Source organism: Phoxinus phoxinus, assembly GCF_949152265.1.
Source record: "Phoxinus phoxinus genome assembly, chromosome: 21".
Taxonomy (NCBI): domain Eukaryota; kingdom Metazoa; phylum Chordata; class Actinopteri; order Cypriniformes; family Leuciscidae; genus Phoxinus; species Phoxinus phoxinus.
The window spans coordinates 20350859-20370863 of record NC_136896.1 but is presented as its reverse complement, the minus strand read 5'-3'; the positions used below and the strand labels follow the sequence as shown (position 1 = coordinate 20370863).

The 20005-nt window shown below is 42.6% G+C and overlaps 2 protein-coding genes across 2 annotated transcripts in view; one reads left to right on the top strand and one right to left on the bottom strand.

The window, feature by feature from the left end:
* LOC306989040 (uncharacterized protein) overlaps positions 1 to 20005 on the bottom strand; it is a gene marked incomplete at its 3' end in the record, with an annotated part of 978518 nt that overhangs the window by 562946 nt on the left and 395567 nt on the right. The gene's annotated exons all lie outside the window — the stretch shown is intronic.
* pnmt (phenylethanolamine N-methyltransferase) overlaps positions 1 to 20005 on the top strand; it is a 60932-nt gene that overhangs the window by 14774 nt on the left and 26153 nt on the right. The window contains exon 2 of the mRNA XM_079595612.1: positions 18147 to 18354. Coding sequence (XP_079451738.1) covers positions 18147 to 18354 — 208 coding nt within the window. The remainder of the gene's footprint in view (positions 1 to 18146; positions 18355 to 20005) is intronic.

Genomic DNA, 20005 nt, shown 5'->3' with positions numbered 1-20005 from the left:
GAAGGGACCATCCTGGTGGTGGTGGGGAGGTTGAAGGGGAAATCCTATGGTGATAGGAAGGATGGACGGAGGAACCCATCTCTTGCTGGAAGGAAAGAATCATCTTGGTGGTGGAGGGGTGGATGGAGGTGAGTGAAGCGTCAGCATCTGCGAACTCAGACAAGTGTAAGTACGGTTCTTTTATACTTCTAGTATTAAAACGTGATTGGATAGATGAGAAGATAATCAATGACGCAACAATTGAATCTTCCCAGCAGAACTTACGCTAAAGCTTCCATTTCCGAAAAAGGAAATGTCAATCTTAATCTTTATAACAGAAGATAAAATACAATACAACAATTTTCAAGATACAGTAAATCTTCAAATGTGTAACGGATTGTCACCTTAAAAACTGTCTTATGTGGTGGAACAAGCAATGCTATATATAAATATGTAGTTAGCATCTTAATTCAATCTTTGTTTTATTATTTTATTAGTTCATTGTTAACTCAACTAATTTAACATAAAAAACTGGATACTAGAATTACTCATTAAATAAATGTCAACTAGCCTAAATGCATTGATTAGAATTGCCATAGACTAAATATTTTTCTAGTCGTAGTCATTCATTTAAGCAATTAGTTGACTAATCTCAAATTTATATTAATTTCTGCTTAAATACTGGGTGCATGGAGGAATATAGCCTATTCCGCGCTCAAGCGCATGCATAAATCTTGCCACAAAGCACCGGCAAAAGTAGGCTAATTATAATATGTCTGAAAAAATAACGAGGCATTTTTATTGTTTATTAATAAAAAATATATTTTTTCTAAATCAGTGTCGGCTGCAAACATATCTATATACATCTCCGCTTCAAAGTGGATGCGTCTTTGGAGAGAAATGAACCTTTCAGGATTAGGCTACAGCCTAATCAGCCGGTAGCCTATTTGCTTTCGATTAATTTTTTTGCGTGTAAAAGTGGACATTTCTAGATTTATATAGAAATATTAATCATGTTGTTGAGGCTACACTGTATTTCAGTTCATTTTTGAGACGCGCTCCAGTTCACGCCACGGAGACCATGAAAACGCGCCTTGTTTTATTTTATTTTACAAAAGCACAACGTTTTCTTGTTATTGTGAGTTTGCGACTGATGCATTATTCTTTTCTGTATGACCAGAAAAGATTGAGTATTTAAAGTAGTTTCCACTGTTGATAGGAAAATGAAAGTGTTCGCGCCGACGCCTGTCAGTGCGCGCTCCACACTCCGCACAACTTGGATATGCACTAATAGCGAACATTTATCTAGGTTAAAGTTAGAGCGAGCTGCCATGCCAGACGGATAAGTCCTTTTCATGTTTAACAAATCAAATCATGCATTTTCTACCTACAGCGAGTCAGCGCTGCACCAGCTTGAAAAAGGTAAACGCATAACGAGCGTAACGAGAGAGCGGCCCCACTAAGGGGGATGCAGAGATGTTGTTGCGTCTTTATATTACCATTTCTGATTGTTTAAATGATCAGCCCTTGGGGGCCTTAAAATGCGGGGCCCCAGGGAATTGCCTGGCTTGCCTGCCCTATTGTGGCGCCTCAGACTATGATTATGCTGTATTATTCTACTTGATAAAAACGTATTGCAGCGAGATTATTCGTGCAATAGAACTAGAACAGCTATGCGTGACTGTTATTCATGCGCAATTGAGCATCCACGTCAAAGAGCAGGGCCTCGCATTTCAAGTTCGCACAGGGCCTCGCACCCCACCTGCGACGGCACTGGTTGTGGTAATCGGAGCGGAAGAGCGGTGTTTTGTCCCGCGACCATATACTGTCACCCAATTGCCCTGCTGCACAGGCTCTACTTCAGCCGGAACCGAACAATGTACAGTGTTCACTAAACTAGTCGCATCCAAAGCAGTATCTAAAGCCCTTGCATTCTTACTATCCTCAATTAAAGTGTGGATGCGTGTCTCTAGTTCTGAAATCTTCTCCGTCAGCCTGACTATCACCCTGCATTTATCACATGCTAAATCCTATGCTGACAGAGAAAGCTATGCTATACATGTTACATGAAGTGCAAGTGACAATAAGAGGAGGAGAAGACATGACTTACCGTGTTTGTTGACTGGCGCGAGCAAATTAAATAAATTAAGAGCGCACGGATGGCACGCTAACAGGCTAGCGAAATACTAGTGTTTTGTGCTAGCAATGAATTAGATTGAAGCTAGCGATCACAGGTTAATATGTGATGTTGAGTAAGTTATATTTAGCTCAAACAACAGTGAATGATAGTAAACAGAGATTCAAAACAGAAAGATATACGAGGCTTACAGATGCAAACCAACTTGGCAACTCAGCAACTCAGCAGTATCAGCAGGGCAGACAGGAGCAATCGATCAGATTTAATCTGATAAATTATTGTTTTGTGAATCATTCACGAAGGTGAGATGACCGACAGTGATACCCGGGCATAGCAACGAAAGAAAATTTTCAAAGTAGATCCATACATTGAACAAATCAGAAAAAAGACTGATTTTGTTGACTTCTACAAAAAATAACAGACTAACTAAATAGTATTGCTTTCAATATAAAAACCAATACAAAATTTAAAGAACACTAAAATTAATTCAGTTTAAAACCCCATCGTACATTTCAAGGTTCAAATAAAGAGTCGGGACAGTTTATTTATTTAAAACAAGTCGAGTTTAGCGGCCATATGCAATGCAAAATGAGAAATACAGAATCTTATTCTTGCAACATTTTTAATTTGTATTGCCAAAGAAATTGCAGCTTTGCTGTGTACAATTAAAACGTACAAAATTAAAATAGTACAAAGCAACAAATAAAGATCGGACGATTTTCTTTGCCTCTCTCTCACAGACACACTGGGGGCCCTATTTTAACGATCTGAAAGTGTCAAAGTGCAAAGCGCAAGTAACTTTGTGGGCGGATCCTGGCGCTGTTGCTATTTTCCCGGCGGGATAAATGACTCTTGCGCCCGACGCAAATCTAAAAGGGGTTGGTCTGAAGTAGCTTCATTATTCATAGGTGTGGTTTGGGCGTAACGTGAAATAAACCAATCAGAGCGTCCTCTCACATTCCCTTTAAGAGCAGACGCGCTTGTTACATGGCGTATTGCTAACGGCGGGTTTGCCAGCGCACGCCAGAAGCAGTTCACAGCCGAGGAAAGCGACGTTCACGTCAGGGCCGTAAAACACAGAGAAGTGACATTGGGGGTGATGGGAGAAACCCACCCAAATTAGCTTTGGTTAAACAGGCGTATAATTTGGGTAGTAAATGTGTAGCCTAATCTAGATTTTTTTTTTTTTTTTTATCTAGATAGATCTTTTTCACATCTTCACGGACACAACAATGATTTCCCTCGTGTGTTAATATTTTTCCTTGTAATAATGTATGATTTGCAAAAATGAAAACTGCTGCATCTGTTTATATTACAGAATCAACGTGGATGCGCGTTAACACGCTACATTATGGCCAAGCACGCGCCCTTAAAATACCATATCACTAATGCGCAACGCGCCACTGTCTTTAGACTGTTTTTTTCCTGGTCAATGGCGCAATTGCTTTCTAAAACTGGAAAATAGCACCATGGAAGTTTTGCGCCGGAACACGCCTCCTCTTTGCGCTGAACCGCCCCCGCGAGCGCAAGTTCATTCCCTAATTTACCGACGTGCGTCTGTGGAGGGAAAAGTCCGCTGTGCGCGGGTGCAAAATAGGAATGATACATGCGTCGGTGTTCAAAGTCAATTGCGCTGGGTGCAAGATAGGGCCCTGGATCTTTTTTTAGCAAGTTTCTTTTGTCTCACTGCGCGCACCAGGTCTCTATTAAAATTAAATGTTTCAGAGTAGAAACACATCATACAGCTTATAATACTGTATGTCACTGCGTCTGTCATCCACACCAAAACAACAAAATCCACACACAAAAAACAACTTGAAAAAATTATTTAGCCTTTGTTGCTTCAAAGAAAAAGAATACCTTGTTGAATTCACCTTTGGCTACAATGAAACGAGGTTGATCGCAAATTAAAGTGCTCTGTATCGTTTAGTTGGCATGAACGCTTTTCGTCAACAGTTCATGTTTTGATAATGCCAGATTGTTGACAATCATACACACTGCTCAAACATTCTAAAACTCTACAAAACCAGTTGAAACAACTGGATTCAACACTTCGATTGATTTTTTTTTTTTTTATGAAAAAGCTTTAAATACATAAGCTACAATATTTATAATTGAATTAAGATAGGGCCTATTTGGACACATCGGGAGATTTATTCTGAAAGGAATTTTGCCTTTACCTATACTGTTTAATCAGGCTGGCTATCCAACACTCTCCATATGAAAGACAGGACATTAACACCTTAGCCTGCACCCCCACAATAAAGCCACTGAACTGCCCCTCCAAACCCCCCATAGGTTATCTGAGAAGAGGAGTGTCTGAGACAAAGAGAAGTCTTATACATTAGCATTATTAAAGCGTTAATAATGAAGGAATTAAATCATTTAGGCTACATGTAGTTTGTAAAAGCCGCGCTAAATTGGTCCAATGAGGGTTTCCAATAACACGGGAAGGTTTCTTGCGCGTTCCGTCTTTCCAGCATCTCAAAGTAATTTGGGTTAAATGCAATACATTTCTCATATGTATTTACTCGTTATTTCATCTGACTCCATAAATGAAAGGTTTTGATAATATCTATGCATCACTAAAAGTGAGCGAATGTTTGATTATTACTTTTAGACTATTAAATTAACAAGGTCAAAATCAGTTTGAATAATCAAATATAACAATTTATTAAATCAGGTATCAGGTCAATTGTATAATCAATTCAAAGATAATCAATATAAAACATGAATAAAAGAAGAGATGCGAACCCAACCTGATGCAAAAACATGAGGCTGGAAGTTTCGGTCACTCCCAGCCATCACGGGCCAGTCTAGATACAGAAAAAGCCCCGATTCTCCTGCCGCATTCCATTAAATAGCCAAAACCTCTTTCATATGTTAACAATGGGAATTTACATTCGGAGTTGACACCTTTTGGGGGTAGGAGACCATTTGCCCATGCAGAGACAACCTTCCTTTGTGTGCCAGTTTCTCTAAACTTCTCAAAACCTGATTTCTTTTTGTTTAACTAAGTTGGAAATGAGACATTTGTACCACTCACTCTGAGACATTTTAAATGATACTAAACATAATAATCATTCACATTAAACCACATATATATTCTTGTGTGAGTCTTTGGTGTGAGAGGGAGTGAAACTGTATGGGGGAGGTCAGATGGTAATTTCCAGCAAGGTCCTTTGTCCAGACCAGTCTATCTCTCTAACCAGTTTCTCCAGCCTTACAAGTTATATGTCTGTTGAAAAAAAAAGATTATTCACTAAATATTTCTTTATTTTAATAGGTTAATTGAAGAATTAAAACGCTACTTCGGTTTAGGCCAGCTTTTTCCAAGCAAAACGAAATACAAACTTAAAACTCATGTTCATTTGTTGTCATGAAAAAAAAATTCAACTCAATATTAAATTCCACAGGGATCTTTGGATCCTTAAAACCAGGGTGCGATTAGTGAATTAAGCAGAGGGAGGTTATTTTTATTTATTCAAATAAATCTCGAACCACGGTGGGTATTTTATGCCGCTGTTAAACTAAATAACATTTATAGAATAAATGAAACAATATCGCAACATTTCAACAAAGAAATGATTTGATCTGTTTTTACATTTTAATTCAGGGTGATTTACGTTTAATTAGAGCGAGATTTTCACTCTTACGTTGTCCCTTTCTCATTGGGACGTGCTCATACACATGATAGCTTAACTTGTTTGAGTAGATCCTCTGCGCCTCTCGGTTTCATATGGATTAATAATCAGATAACATTTATTAAATATTTAGACATTTAAAGCTTTAAAGCTTTAGACATAATTGTTCTTGTGACTGAGCTGTGGCAAGTGGCTTTTGGTTCATTTTTGTGACGCGCAGTTCCCGGAGACAGAGACCACAAAACGTTTTGTTGTTAGCCTATTGTGAGTGTACATGAATAAAAGTTTACAGTTTTGAATTATGTACTCTTATCAGTATGACCAAAAAATAGTGGAGTATATTAAGTTCCCTTTCGTTCAGTCACTCCGAGTTTTGTCAGTGACTGACGAAATTGGGGTTTCGCTTAGAAGCCTATTGCCTTTGAGTTCTACAAAACGAGCCAATGGCAAAACAATGCCATGGGTCTGCGGAATTTGCATAGCGCAACTCCGCTCCACCGCCTGGGTATAAAAAGGAGCTCCGCGGCATTATGTTTTTGCTTCGGAGTGTTTCTTCACTTCTCTCCACTGCAAGCTGTCTACGAGTTCTGAGATACGAGATGAGCGACTCTTCAGCGGTGTTGGTGTGACGGCGTGTTCCAGTGAGATCTCATTCCTGCCAGGGCTCATGGAAGAGCTGCTTGCCGCCACCGACCTCGCTCTACGGGCGACGAAGGTGACTGCACGCTCCCTGGGTCAGGTGATGTCCACATGTGTGGACCACTTGACCATTTCCTGGACCACTCCAGGAAAGGCACCTATGGCTCAACCTGGCTGATATGCGGGAGGCTGAGCGAACCCGTTTCCTCAACTCCCCCATATTCCAGGCTGGCCTCTTCGCCGGCGCGGTCAAGGACTTTGCTCAACAGTTCTCGACCGCCCAGAAGCAGACTGAGGCTATTAAACATTTCTGCTCCGGTGGCCAGCTGCTGCCTCCACCCAGCCACCGGCTCAGACACCTCAGTCCGCTCACCGCCGAGGGCACCCTTATGCGGCTCCCGCCCCTCCCGCCCGTCGTCAGAAGCAGCCTTCACCCCGGCCGCACCGTGGAGGTAGCCGCAGGAAGGCGCCCCAGCCCGTACCAGCCCCGCAGCCTACCAAGCGTCAGGCGAAGCGGCGCTCCTGAGGCAGGCAGCTCAGAGATGGGTTGCAGTTCTTCCCAGAAGGTGGTTGCAGGGTCACTCCTTCCCCCGGTGGAGGGCCGGGGGAGAATCTTTTGTGAAAAAACTTACAACCCCATCTCTGAGCCCCCAGAGGGATGGCAGTGTGCGACGCTCCGTCTCGCCACTCTCATCCCCCTCTGTCGCCAGACCCCAGTCAGAGGTCATCACGGAACGCTTGTCCTTTCCAGAGTGCCCGTCACCGGGACGCTCTGCCTCCCACGTCTGCCCCATCGTGGGTACGTCTGTGGTTCACATGACCCCACTGGTTCAGTTTTTGGGAGCCTCTTAAATCCAGGGAGAACTTCCCAATCTGTCCCGCTGGCTCGCGAGAACCATCAGGCTCGGCTATGCGGTTCAGTTTGCACGGTCTCCTCCCCACTTTCGGCGAGTCCGCTATACCGTGGTGGGTGGCAATGCCCCTGTCATGCGTGCAGAGGTCGCCACTCTACTGACGAAGGGTGCGATCGAGACCGCCACTCCAGCCAAGATGAAGTCTGGCTTCTACAGCCCCTACTTCATTGTATCCAAGAAGAGCGGTAGGTTACGACCAATCCTGGATATGCGCATCTTGAACCAAACCCTTCACAGGTTTGCAGCGATCAACCTGAAGGATGTGTACTTTCATATCTTTCATGTAATTCTTCCTCGTCACAGACCGTTTATTCGGTTTGCTTTCGAGGGGCAGGCATACCAGTACACGGTACTTCCATTCGAGCTAGCCCTGTCTCCTTGCGTCTTCACAAAAGTCGTCGAGGCAGCCCTTATGCCACTCTGGCAACACAGGGTTCGTATCCTGAATTATATCGACAACTGGCTGATTCTAGCTCACTCTCGAGAGCAGGTTTGTAAACACAGGGATCTGGTGCTCCGGCACTTCGCCTGTCTGGGCCTTCGGGTCAGCTGGGAAAAGAGCAAACTCTCCCCCGTGCAGAGGATCTCTTTTCTCGGTATGGAAATCGACTCGGCCGCCATGTGCGCACAGCTTACGAGTGAGCATGCGCAGTCACTGCTCAATTGGTTGAGTTAATTCGAGGGCAAGAGTGCGGTTCCACTGGAATTATTTCAAAGGCTCCTGGGGCATATGGCATCCGCAGCCAAGCCACTCGGACTGTTTCATATGAGACCGCTTCAGCACTGGCTTCGCGATCGAGTCCTGAGATGGGCATGGCAACAGGGCACACTCCAGGTACTAGTTACTCGGGCCTGCCATCAGACCTTCACCCCATGGTCGAACCTCTCCTTTCTACGGACCGGAGTGCCCTTAGAACAACTGTCCAGGCATGTTGTTGTCTAAACAGATGCCTCTGCCATGGGCTGGGGTGCCATGTGGACAGGACCCCAGCGCCTTTGGCATGTCAATTGCCTCGAGTTGCTGGCAGTACATTTGGCTCTGCACCGTTTTTGAACGTTGCTCAAGGACCAACACGTACTAGTCCGTTCAGACAGCACGTCGACAGTAGCGTACATCAACCGACAAGGTGGTCTGCGCTCCCGCCATATGTCGCAACTCGCCCGCCATCTCCTCTTATGGAGTCAGAAGCATCTGAGGTCGCTTCGAGCTATTTACAATCCGAGAGAGTTGAATCGTGCAGCCGACGAGCTCTCACGATTTCAGCCACATCCCGGGGAATGGAGACTCCATCCCCAGAAGGTTCGGCTGATTTGGGAACAGTTCGGCGACGCACACGTAGATCTGTTTGCCTCCCCAGACACTTCCCACTGCCGCTGGTTTTATTCCCTGAACGAGGGGAGCCTCGGCCCGGATGCACTCGCGCACAGCTGGCCGCGGGGCCTCCACAAGTAGGCGTTTCCCCCAGTGAGCCTTCTTGCACAGGTCCTGTGCAAGATCAGGGAGGATGAAAAACAGGTCCTTTTGGTTGTGCCTCAATTTCCCATCCAGACTTGGTTCTCCGAACTGGTGCTCCTCGCGACAGCCCCTCCCTGGCCAATCCCTCTGAGGAAGAACCTCCTTTCTCAGAGACGGGGCACCCTCTGGCATGCATGTGTGGGTTCTGGATGGGACGTGGCAGGTTGAGTACCCTACCAGCTCAGATGGTGGCTACCATCACTTCTGCTAGGGCCTTGTCTAGGAGACACGCCTATGCTCTGAAGTGGAACCTCTTTGTCACCTGGGCCGAGCTCTGGGGCTGGAGCCATTACAGGATTCTGGTCGGTGGCTGGGGTCCACGTGTGTGCCGCCCACACACAACATGGCAGTGGCCATAATGGTCAGCGTTTCACTCACAGAAGCTGACTCAAAGACTGGAACGAGCTGATGAACTTCCCTCTCAGGAATGTGCTAAGGAAATTCCCTCTCAGGAAAGGGCTTAGGTGTGGCGGACATCTTGGCTGAGGGCTCAGCCTTCACTGGACTCTGGACAGGGGCTGGAGCCGTCACTTCCCCCACAGTGAAGGTGGAGCCACGTATAAGAAGGGCATAATCTAAAAACGCATATAGGGATGCTCAAAGACCATCACAGACAGCCCGGTCTCACCCCAAAACGTCACATACTGACGCGTCTTGACCATTCGGCAACATACGACGAAAAAAGGTACCCTTTAACGTCCATATGAGACGCAGACATAAGCGCACCAGCAGCGCCCTCTAGCGGTACCCTACCGCATACCTAAACCCAACCATTCCCGAATCGTCACATATGGACGTTAAAGGGTACCCTTTTCGTCGTATGTTGCCGAATGGTCAAGACGCGTCAGTATGTGACGTTTTGGGGTGAGACTGTGTTATCACAGACAAGGATGGATTGAAGTTAATGGTTTAGTCCATAGCAGAAAAAGTAAATCAGAACAGGTTGGTGGAATTTGAAATCTTTGATGTGGAGAGCGAGCATGTTCCCTGGCGTAGTCGGATCAACTTTACGGCTTCTAAATAATTTTTTCTGGGCCGAGATTAAACTAAGTGCAGGATCTAAGTGCAGCAGCTTTATTGAAAAACAAATTCAAAACTTCACAAAAAAAGAATCTCAGGAACAGGAACATCACCAGAACTAAATTGAATTAAATGCAACATATAACTGACCAAGAACTGAAAGTAACACAAGGCTTAAATAGACAGCAAAGAGAGGAACTAATCAGACTAATTACTGAGACACACCTGAACTGAAACTCAAATCAAATCAGTGATCATGGAAACAAACAGGCAGAGGGCGGAGAAAGACAGAACTGAAATAATTACCAGATTAACCAAACACAGACAAGAACAGAAATCAAAACAAACTGACAACGTGACACTTGGGGGGTGGGCTCATTTAAAGTAATAGGCTTGCAAAATCTGCGCAGAACCGATCACTGGTGATCTCGTGGCCGTGTCAGATTCTGCAGTCGCGCGCAGTTGCTCTCCACCGACTGCGCTGATTAAAAGCATGATGGGAAACGACTTGCTGACCATACAGATTGATGCTCATTGGTTTAAACAACCGTGATATATTGTTCTCTTTTAAAATGATATCATGTTTTATGTGTATGAATTATGTACATATACAATTATATACAAACTTTCTGGCAGTGCGATCTCTATATGGATTATGTGATTATGTATTTTTTATTAAAAAAAAATATAAAAACACGTTTGTATTAAAGAAAAATTATTGATATACATGTATTTGGAATGGGATTAAATAAGTGCGTTGGGTGTCTTGTTCATTATATTTATTTTCATATAAAAGCAACAGAACTTAAATTACATCCAGTTTATTAGCAACACTGTGCACGAGCGTGAATCCCGCGATATCCATCTTGGATCTCACAGGTGTCAGATCCACTGCGAGAAGAGAAAACTGTCTGGCTTGTCTGTGCTTTTTTCACTCCTCCCCTCACTGCAGCCGCCTACTCTCGCATACATTTCAGACGAGGCAAGGCGCATCTCAAACAAGCCTAATGTAATCGCCTGGCTTTAGCCAGGTTTCTGTCAAACACAGCACATCTAGATTATGATATGTAATCATATCATTAAAGGGGACATATCATGAAATCTGACTTTTTTCTGTGTATAAGTGCTGTAATCGGTGCATATATAATCCCAGAAAACATAAAAAGGGACAACCCAGTAACTTTTTTTTGGTAAGCCTTTCTCTGCAAGCATGTCAAAAATAGGCCGATCAGATTTCGCTCCCCTTCTGACGTAGGAAGGAGATCTTATTATAATATCACGCTCATTAATCTGCATGTTTCCACCTACAGCGCCACCATTTGGTTTTCGCAAGCGACAACAACAGCGTAACCAGTTCTAACTTTTTTATTGTTATTGCCGAGTATCCAAAGCTTGTGTAAAGGATTGTCCGTCTTCTAAACGGGGGCGGGAAGCAGTAACTCATTTGCATTTAAAGGGACACACACAAAAACGGCAAGTTTTTGCTCACACCCAAAAAGGGGCAAATTTGACAAGCTATAATAAATGATCTGGGGTGTATTTTGAGCTGAAATTTGGTGCAATACACTCACTAGTTCTTTTTGGTGGAGTGAAACATTCCCTGGTCTTGATAGAGCTGCTGTTGATAGAGCTTGATAGAGCTGTCGCCGCCAGAAGGCGGCGACAAGTGACTGTCTTTATGAGTGAGTAATTGAACCATTGATTAATGAACAGATTAGTCCACAAATATTGATTCATTTAGGAAAGAAAAAGTAGCTGAAACTGAACTTTGATGCTCATACTAACTGATCCTATGCCTCTGGGCACAGAATGATTAAATTGGCGTTTGAAATGTAACATCTATGCAAAATAATCCTTTAATCATTTCTCATTTAAGGCCATTCCCGTTTCGAATATGTGATTGTGTATAGTCAACAATAAGCATAAACATTCTGCATTTCCATTTTATAGTGTGGATAATTCATTGCGACATTTAAACTGATTCTCATGTTTAAGAATCTGTTATCTGATAAAATACTACATGCTACATGCTTTTAAAGCTCCTATTGTCCATTTTTTTGGCCTTCAAAACACCTTAAAATTCACATGTTGAGATCAGGAAAATCTCAATTTTCTCGGGGGGGCATGCCCCCGAACCCCCCTAGTAGGATCACTTTTTACGATTTTTATCTATAAAAACCTGCGCAAAAAATAATAAGGAAGTAAGTGAATTGTAAAGTATTGATCTTTGTTTGAATAACTACTCAACTCCACCTTACACATTGATACAAAGAGCCCCTTTGGTGTAAAAACACATTAAGTCATTTTACAGCGTGGATTTGAATGATGACCATTCACCTTAAATAAGGGCTCCCCCTCCCTATAAAAGCCAATTTAACCACTGCGAAGCACTGCTACTTGGGCGGAGTGATAACCGCAGCACCTGAGACGCGCCGTTGTTTCTTCTGTCAACAAAACCAACGTGACTAACTATCTATTAGCGGACGTGAATGGTGATCATGGCTAATTTTGAGGAAATTTCAGATGATTTTAACTTGGTCAATATCCAGAGCAAGTAGCCATTTCTTCATCCGGTCAGCGTTTTTAGTTGGAATTCTATGAAACATCATGGTATTACCTGGTCTCCCCTGTTTATTGTCACAGCTCTTTACAATACAGCGAAAACCCATGTTTGTAAACTACGCTTTTACTATTTATAAATTGCTGACTCTGTTACCCAAACTCTGAACGAACTCTCTGCTCCTCACCACGGCGCATCTCAGGTGCTGCGGTTATCAATCCGCCCAAGTAGCAGGGCTTCGCCTTCAGAGAATATAGTTCCCAGTATTTATACGGTTAAAACATGTCTGTGTCTCATGTGACTTTGTTTTTTGTACACTCTGTGACTATACAAATCACAACATGTAAATAGGAAAATGTTTGCGTTATTTTGTCACTTATTTGGATTAGTATGCTAGCTGCAACCATTTACATCCAGTCTTTGTGCTAAGCTAGGCTAGCGGTGGGTGCGTCAAACAGACTTATAGCACGCACGGAGATGAAAAAGGTATGAATGGACTTATCTAACTCTGGGGGATAAGGTGAATAGGCTAAAGTCCCAAAAAGTCGGAGTGTTCCTTTAATGAGATTAGCCTCATTATTGACTATTAAACTGACAGTAGACTCCTTGGTCGCTATCTACTGTATACACTTCTATAACATTCTATATTTCTATCCATTCTATTTTTCTATAACATTCTATCTATGTTATATATTTCTATCTATATTCTATCTATAACATTCTATAATTTCCAAACTTTGAGATGCAAGTGTCAAATCAAATACTGAATTACGTCTCTGTACAACATCCACCCTTGTATCCATTCCATAATTTAAGCATATTCATTCTTTCCATTCCAACATCTGCATTTCCATTCTGATCAGTAAATGTTATTCTCCATAGTGTACTGTGAGCATTAAAATCACCACACCATATTGTTTTATGATCTCTATTCCCCCAAATCTACAACCATCACCAACATGCCTATCATACTTCTATATATCCCTGTATCACAAAGTTTAAATGCGTTTTAAGCCATGTTTCCTGAATCATTTAATTTGTGGTTTATTTTCAAAATGGTCAACAAAATTCTTTGCTGTCCATTAGTGATCTTCTTGCATTCACTGTAAACTTGTAAAAACCATTACAATCCACCACATGCTGTCTGTATTTTACATCTTGATTTTCTTGTATATTTGTTCCACAGTCACTTCATCTACCTCCAGATGCTTTTCTGCTACCCTAATTATGATTTTAATATTTTCAGTTCTACTTTCTGTTTGCAGAGCAATTTATTACTTCAGCCATAAAGGCAATGAATGACACTTTGCCTACCCTTTCAAAAGGGAACTCGTGCTGCTTCTCCTAGGGGTTGCTATTCGTTTCGTGCACAATATGGCGACCGTTGACGTTCAAACCCTGAGTGTACGGGCCAGTACTTCTGGTGAAAACTTCTGGTGATCTGACAGCGAGAGCGGTCGCCATATTGTGCACGAAACAAATAGCAACCCCTAGGAGAAGCAGCACGAGTTCCCTTTTGAAAGGGTAGGCAAAGTGTCATTCATTGCCTTTATGGCTGAAGTAATAAATTGCTCTGCAAACAGAAAGTAGAACTGAAAATATTAAAATCATAATTAGGGTAGCAGAAAAGCATCTGGAGGTAGATGAAGTGACTGTGGAACAAATATACAAGAAAATCAAGATGTAAAATACAGACAGCGAGAGCGGGAGACAGCGAGAGCAAGAGACAACAGCGACCGAGTTCCATTACCTGAGACATCATTTTTCACAATGAGTGTTTTTAGGATTCAAGAGGGTGACAGCCTCAGCACTTCATTGTTGTGTGCCGTTATGTACCGTTTCGTCACGGTACAACAAAGAAGTCAGCTTTCATGCATTCCCCGTTGATGCTGCGGTATGGGCTGAGTGGATGCAGAAGATCCGGAGGGATGACTTCAACCCGACCAAATTTTTAAATGCATATAATTTTCAGTGTATTTCACCTGTGCGTTTCTATGCTTTCTATTACTGCATTTATTTTGTGCAAGTGAGATGAGTAAAGAGCATACTGTTTCATAAATCATTATCTGTCAGGTGTTTATAAGCAGCACATACAGTATTTTACTACGTGTAAAATATACACAAACTTATATTAAATTGTTTGTGGTCCCTACAGTTGAAAATGTAAATGTAAAACATGTGATGATAATATTGATCGAGCAATTGTAAGTGAAAAGATATGCGCAGAATTGAGAAAATAGTATTTATGGAGATAAATTATAGCCTATCACAAGGCAAACGTGTGAATGTGTACAGGGTATTTTATTTAACAACTCTAATCGTAGTTGTAACTCTATATTTACAGTAGGCATAATTGTCATTGCGTATGCAGCATGAGTCCAATACAATTGTATTTCATTCATTAATCTAACTAATATGGATCTTAGTAGTATTTTAAGTGATATAATTGATTCTATAAACAACTATAAGAGATAATTTTCGGCTTTCTCCGGCTCCCTGCACCGGGCGTAATGCGAAACCGGAAGTGTCTATCCGCACACTCGCTGTTCAGAAATCCAACATGGCGGCCACGTGCACAAGCCCGATTTAAACCCGACCATTTTTTTAATACGTGGGCCGTTATAACTGACGTTCTCAACTACAATTCCGAGTTGTTTGAACTAACGTTACAGAAATCTGTTTAGAATGATCTTAATGAATAATGCAACAAGGACGAAGCATGTAAACTGCGTTGTTTGTTTATTCAGAATGGAATGGATCGCAAATGGATCCAAATGAAGAAACGTTTAAAAAAAAACGTGAACAATGATGAATACAGAAAATGAACAAGAATGAACTTTGGACCTACTACTCTAATATAATTTAACAAGGTTTTAGAATATAGAATTTTTTTTATTATTTTTTTTATTGCGTCCACAGCTGGTTTCAGAGCGGTCCTCCTCTGCTCTCTCGTTCGGCCGCTGTGCTGAACACCCGCTCGCTGCTGTCACAGGCATGCACTTAATGCACTCGACAAAGCCAACACATATGTTGTCACTGCCCACGACTTGTTTAAAATGGTTCCATACCTCCGACTTTCCTCCAAACTTGCTCAAAGTTAATTCTCCTGTTTTTCTTTTTTTTTCTTTACATCTTCAAGCTCCATTTGAGCTACACAATACAGCACAGCAGTCCCGGTGTGATGCGTGCGAGTGGAGGAGACGCTGCGCATGTTACTGCCTGTATAGAGTGTTGTTAGGCATCCTCATGCTAGAGAGAATTATCTTGTTGAGGCCTCCGCTTCCCACAGCTTCACTAGGATATCAAGTTGTGAGTTGTAGGCTCTCTGTGAGCCTCCTAACAAGACATCCTGAGTGTGGGGAGTTGTTAGGTCTCCTCTCGTTTTAGAGAATTGTTATGCTGAGGCCTCCGCTCCTAGAGCTCAGCTAGGTGGTAAGGTAGAATGCTAGGTCATTAGGCTCTCTGGGAGCCTCCTTGGCTACTGACCTCAGTGTGGAGTGTGCTAGGCCTCCTCTCATTATGAGAGTCGTTGTATTGAGGCCTCCACTCTGCGGATCTTCGCTGGTCAGAGCTCTTTTCTGAGCATTCTCGGTACTGCTCTTGGGTTAAGAGTGTTGCTTAGGCCTCTTGATTAAGGCCTCCACACTTCATGGCTGCTTGAACGGAAGTTCTGAGTGTAAGGCTCTCTGTGAGCCTCCTTAGATGCTGGCCTGAATATGAACGTCTTTAGGCTTCCTCTCTTTAGAGTTATTCTGTTGAGGCCTCCGTTCTTGAGAAGCTAGGATCGCGTTGCTGGTGATGGTACATGGGGATGAAAACGCCTTTGAGTCCTTTGACTTAGCTCAGCTAATAGGGCACTTACCCCTTCAGCATGGCAGCGTGGGTATTTCGTTCCCCATAGCGACCCCTAGGGGATGCAGAGCGAGTTCCCTTTAGAAAGGGAACGTCCCCTTTAGAAAGGGAACGTCCCATGTTACGCATGTTGCCATGGTTCCCTGAGAAGAGAGAATAGTGCCCTTTCCCATGCTTTTGGTATTTTTGCAGACGTCTCCTTTCAGACAAGAAATGGATGATGTTTTGCACAGGTGCCCTTTTATACTCTGTCATTACACCTGTCATGCCAGAGGCATTCCCCATAGCAACCCCTAGGTGATGCAGTGTTGCATTCCTTAGGGCCTGTTCACATATGGCGTCTTTTGCACGCTCAAGTTCGTTATTTCAAATGTAGGCGCGCGGTATGCGCGCTCATATTGGAAGCGATGCGCGGTGCGACGCGCTCGTTTTTTCCAAGCACGTCCGCGCCGCAAGGAGATAAAAACATCTCAACTTTTCAGAATGCCGCAAGCGCATCATAGGTCACATGACGAAAACCAACCAATCAGCTTCCTCACCTTTTCTGTTTACGTTGCAACCTCAGCAGGAAAATGGAGGAGCAGCTCATCATTGCGGTCCAGGGATTTCCTGAACTTTATGACTTGTCAAGCTCTCATTGTTTATCCTTGCTGTAACGGAGAACGCAGCTGATGTTTGCTTAGCAACAACATACGCCTCCGGAGCACAACCGCCCTAGTGCTTTGGAAAAAGGAGAACGCGGCACGCCTAGCGTTTTCTACGCATTTTTAGGCGCGATATGTGAACAGGCCCTTATTCTAAGGGAACCATGGTTACATGCGTAACCTGAGATGTTTCCTTAATAGGGACTTAAATAATTCTTGCATGAAAGTTTTCATCCCCTAAATGGAAGTCTATGTGAATTTGGGCCTGTTCGTAAGTCCGATATGGGCAGGGCTGGAAGTTGGGAGCGGAGGGCGCCAGTTGGAGTCTGGAGAGTGAATTTTAGTTATAACTGGTTAGATTTTTTAGGGAAATAAAAAGGTAATTGCAGTGTGAATGACTGATCTTCAGAGAAATTAACTGAGATGAACCGAGATTTTGGCCGAAAATCTGAAATGTTACTTTAACAGATGTGATAACAGAAAATGTTACATGGAGTTTATGTATCTGAAATAATCCAGGACAGATCAATAAGGACTGCTCGACATTGGGGCCAGCGTAAAAGACGCTCGAGACAGTTGACGGAACTGTCACTTTCCAGGTCGGGCCAGTGCTGCATCATCATGAAAGTTCATAAATTGCACATGTTTTTAAGCCTTGCCAATTTAAATAGTATACGCTGTGTAAACAGTTTTATGTGTGCACACATCCGAAGCGTGCGCTCAAAAAGCCATGTCTTAGACTGAGCGCAAGTACTAAAGTGAGTTCTATTTCACGTCTTTTTGCACTTGAATGGACAAATTCACACCACATTATTATTGAGTGAAAACAGCATTATAACCTCAAGTGATGAAGCAGGTTGTGAGAAGAAGGTGATCAAAATGGCTTTGCTAAAATCTCCTATATTAACTTTTTAGGTGCAAAATTGGTTACTGTTTGGGTAATGACAATGATAAACTCCATAATTTTTATACATTGGAGCTCTATTTTACCATGGCCACTTTTAAACAATAAGTAACAACATTTACTTCATCAATGCAAGTTAACCTTTTTTTTTATACTTGACCATACCTAATTACATTTAAACTAACTAGCCCTATAAATGAACCAGTCAACTATTTAATGCTATTTGCACTTAGTACAAATAGCCTCTGCCAATTACTATTGCAGAAAAATGCAATAATAAACAAAAGAGGATAGTTGAATACTGCAGCTAACCTTGAATATCCGCTCTATTTTACAGATGATATAAGAGGGGACGTTTTAGTTGATGTGGGATCTGGCCCCACTCTTTACCAGGTCATGAGTGGCTGTGAGAGATTTGATCGTGTCATCCTGTCTGACTTTTTGGAGGTGAATCGAAGAGAGCTGCAAAGCTGGCTACAGGAGGGCAAGAGTAGTATTGACTGGACTGCTTACTTCAAGTATGTGTGTGATCTGGAGGGCCGCAGGTGAGATTCCCTTTTCTTGTCCAAAAGAGAGAATTAAAGTTGTATATAGTTGAAGAATTTTACTTTAAAATAATGCATGTGCAAATATGCACAAAACTATTTGGAAACAATATATTTATTTTAATATATGACACTTTCCTAACTACATACTTTAGTGAAAGCCAGGGCTTCTTTTTATTAGACTGCATAGACTATTATGATTTAATCATTGTTTTAGCCCAACAATTTAATGATAGTTGAGATGCAATAAAAGTTAAGGCAATAAGGTCAATTAACAGTGTATTTGAAAAATAACCATCGCTCTAATGCTCTCACCTGTGCACATGAAATCCAGTCACCTTTATTTCTATAGGCTTTACACAGTACAGATTGTTTTTAAGAAGCCTCACAATATAAACAGGATAATTAGAATAAATTATTCAAACTTCATCAAATATAAAACAGATTCAAATTATGTGGTGAAGGAGCTCTACAGAAGACACTAGTGTCATTATTCAGGTCAAGGTTTTTTGTGCCTTTATTGGATAAGACAGTTACAGATTAGACAGGAAAGCATAGGGTAGAGAGAGGGGAACAGGATTCGCAAAGGACCTTGGGCCAGGATTCGAACTCGGATCACCAGAGGTTCAGTTGCACAATATGTCAGAGCACTGCTTATGAGGCTATCGGCTCCGATAAGTCAGTGCATTGTTGATTCAGTTTAGCTCAATAACTAACTAACTAAATAAATAAAAAGTTCATCCTGAAACAAGTTCTGTTAACCTATAACAGAATTCGGTTCAATGTTGATTCAGTTCAAGTCAAGTCACGTGGGTGCTCGTTTGCTGAGGGGTAAGAGAAACGTCCTCCCCTTTCTCTTATGCCCTCGCGCCCGCTGCTGAAGCCCGCTTTAGTGTTCTTCAGACTGGGCTGAGGACATGGGTTATTTTGCTTCTAAAGATATGGAGTTTGTATCACGCTCCTCACATGGTGATAAAGCGTACGAGGAGTTACACGATGGGTGTTACTCAAGGTGGTGACTCATGTGGTGGCCAGGCTTCAATTGCCACAGGAGCAAGAGAACCCCTAGACACTCCAAGCTAGATGATAGATTTCTGTCTCGTGGTTTAAGAGGAGGTACTCCAATGTCGATCTCTAGCCTTTTTCGCTGATCTCCATGACAAGTTATCTCATTTATCAAGTAAACTCTATTTCTCTTGTGTCTTTGTGTCCACAAAGTTGATTTATCCAACCATCGTGGGTGTAAGGGCACAGGGATGATGCCCCAGGTGGAAAAGACGCTTAGGGGCTGTCTCATCCCTGGTAGCACTCAAGAAGCCAATGCCGTGCAGCCATGCAGAACAACATCCATGCTGGTGGAGAGGTTGTTCCAGGGCAACGGGTCAGGCTGCAGGCGTACCAGGCTGACCTGCTGAAGGATTTGAGCATGAGTCAAGTCAAGTCACCTTCATTTATATAGCGCTTTAAACCGTATGGATTGTTTCAAAGCAGCTTTACAGTGATAATAGAAATTAGCGTAACAGTGAAGTTGCAGAGATCATTAGTCAATAACTTAGGGGGCGCTAACACGACACTTTTCTAACAGAAAACCCTTAACGCATTCCGGCCGCCCATCCGCACAAAAAGTGCCTGGTGTCTTGAGAACGCACTC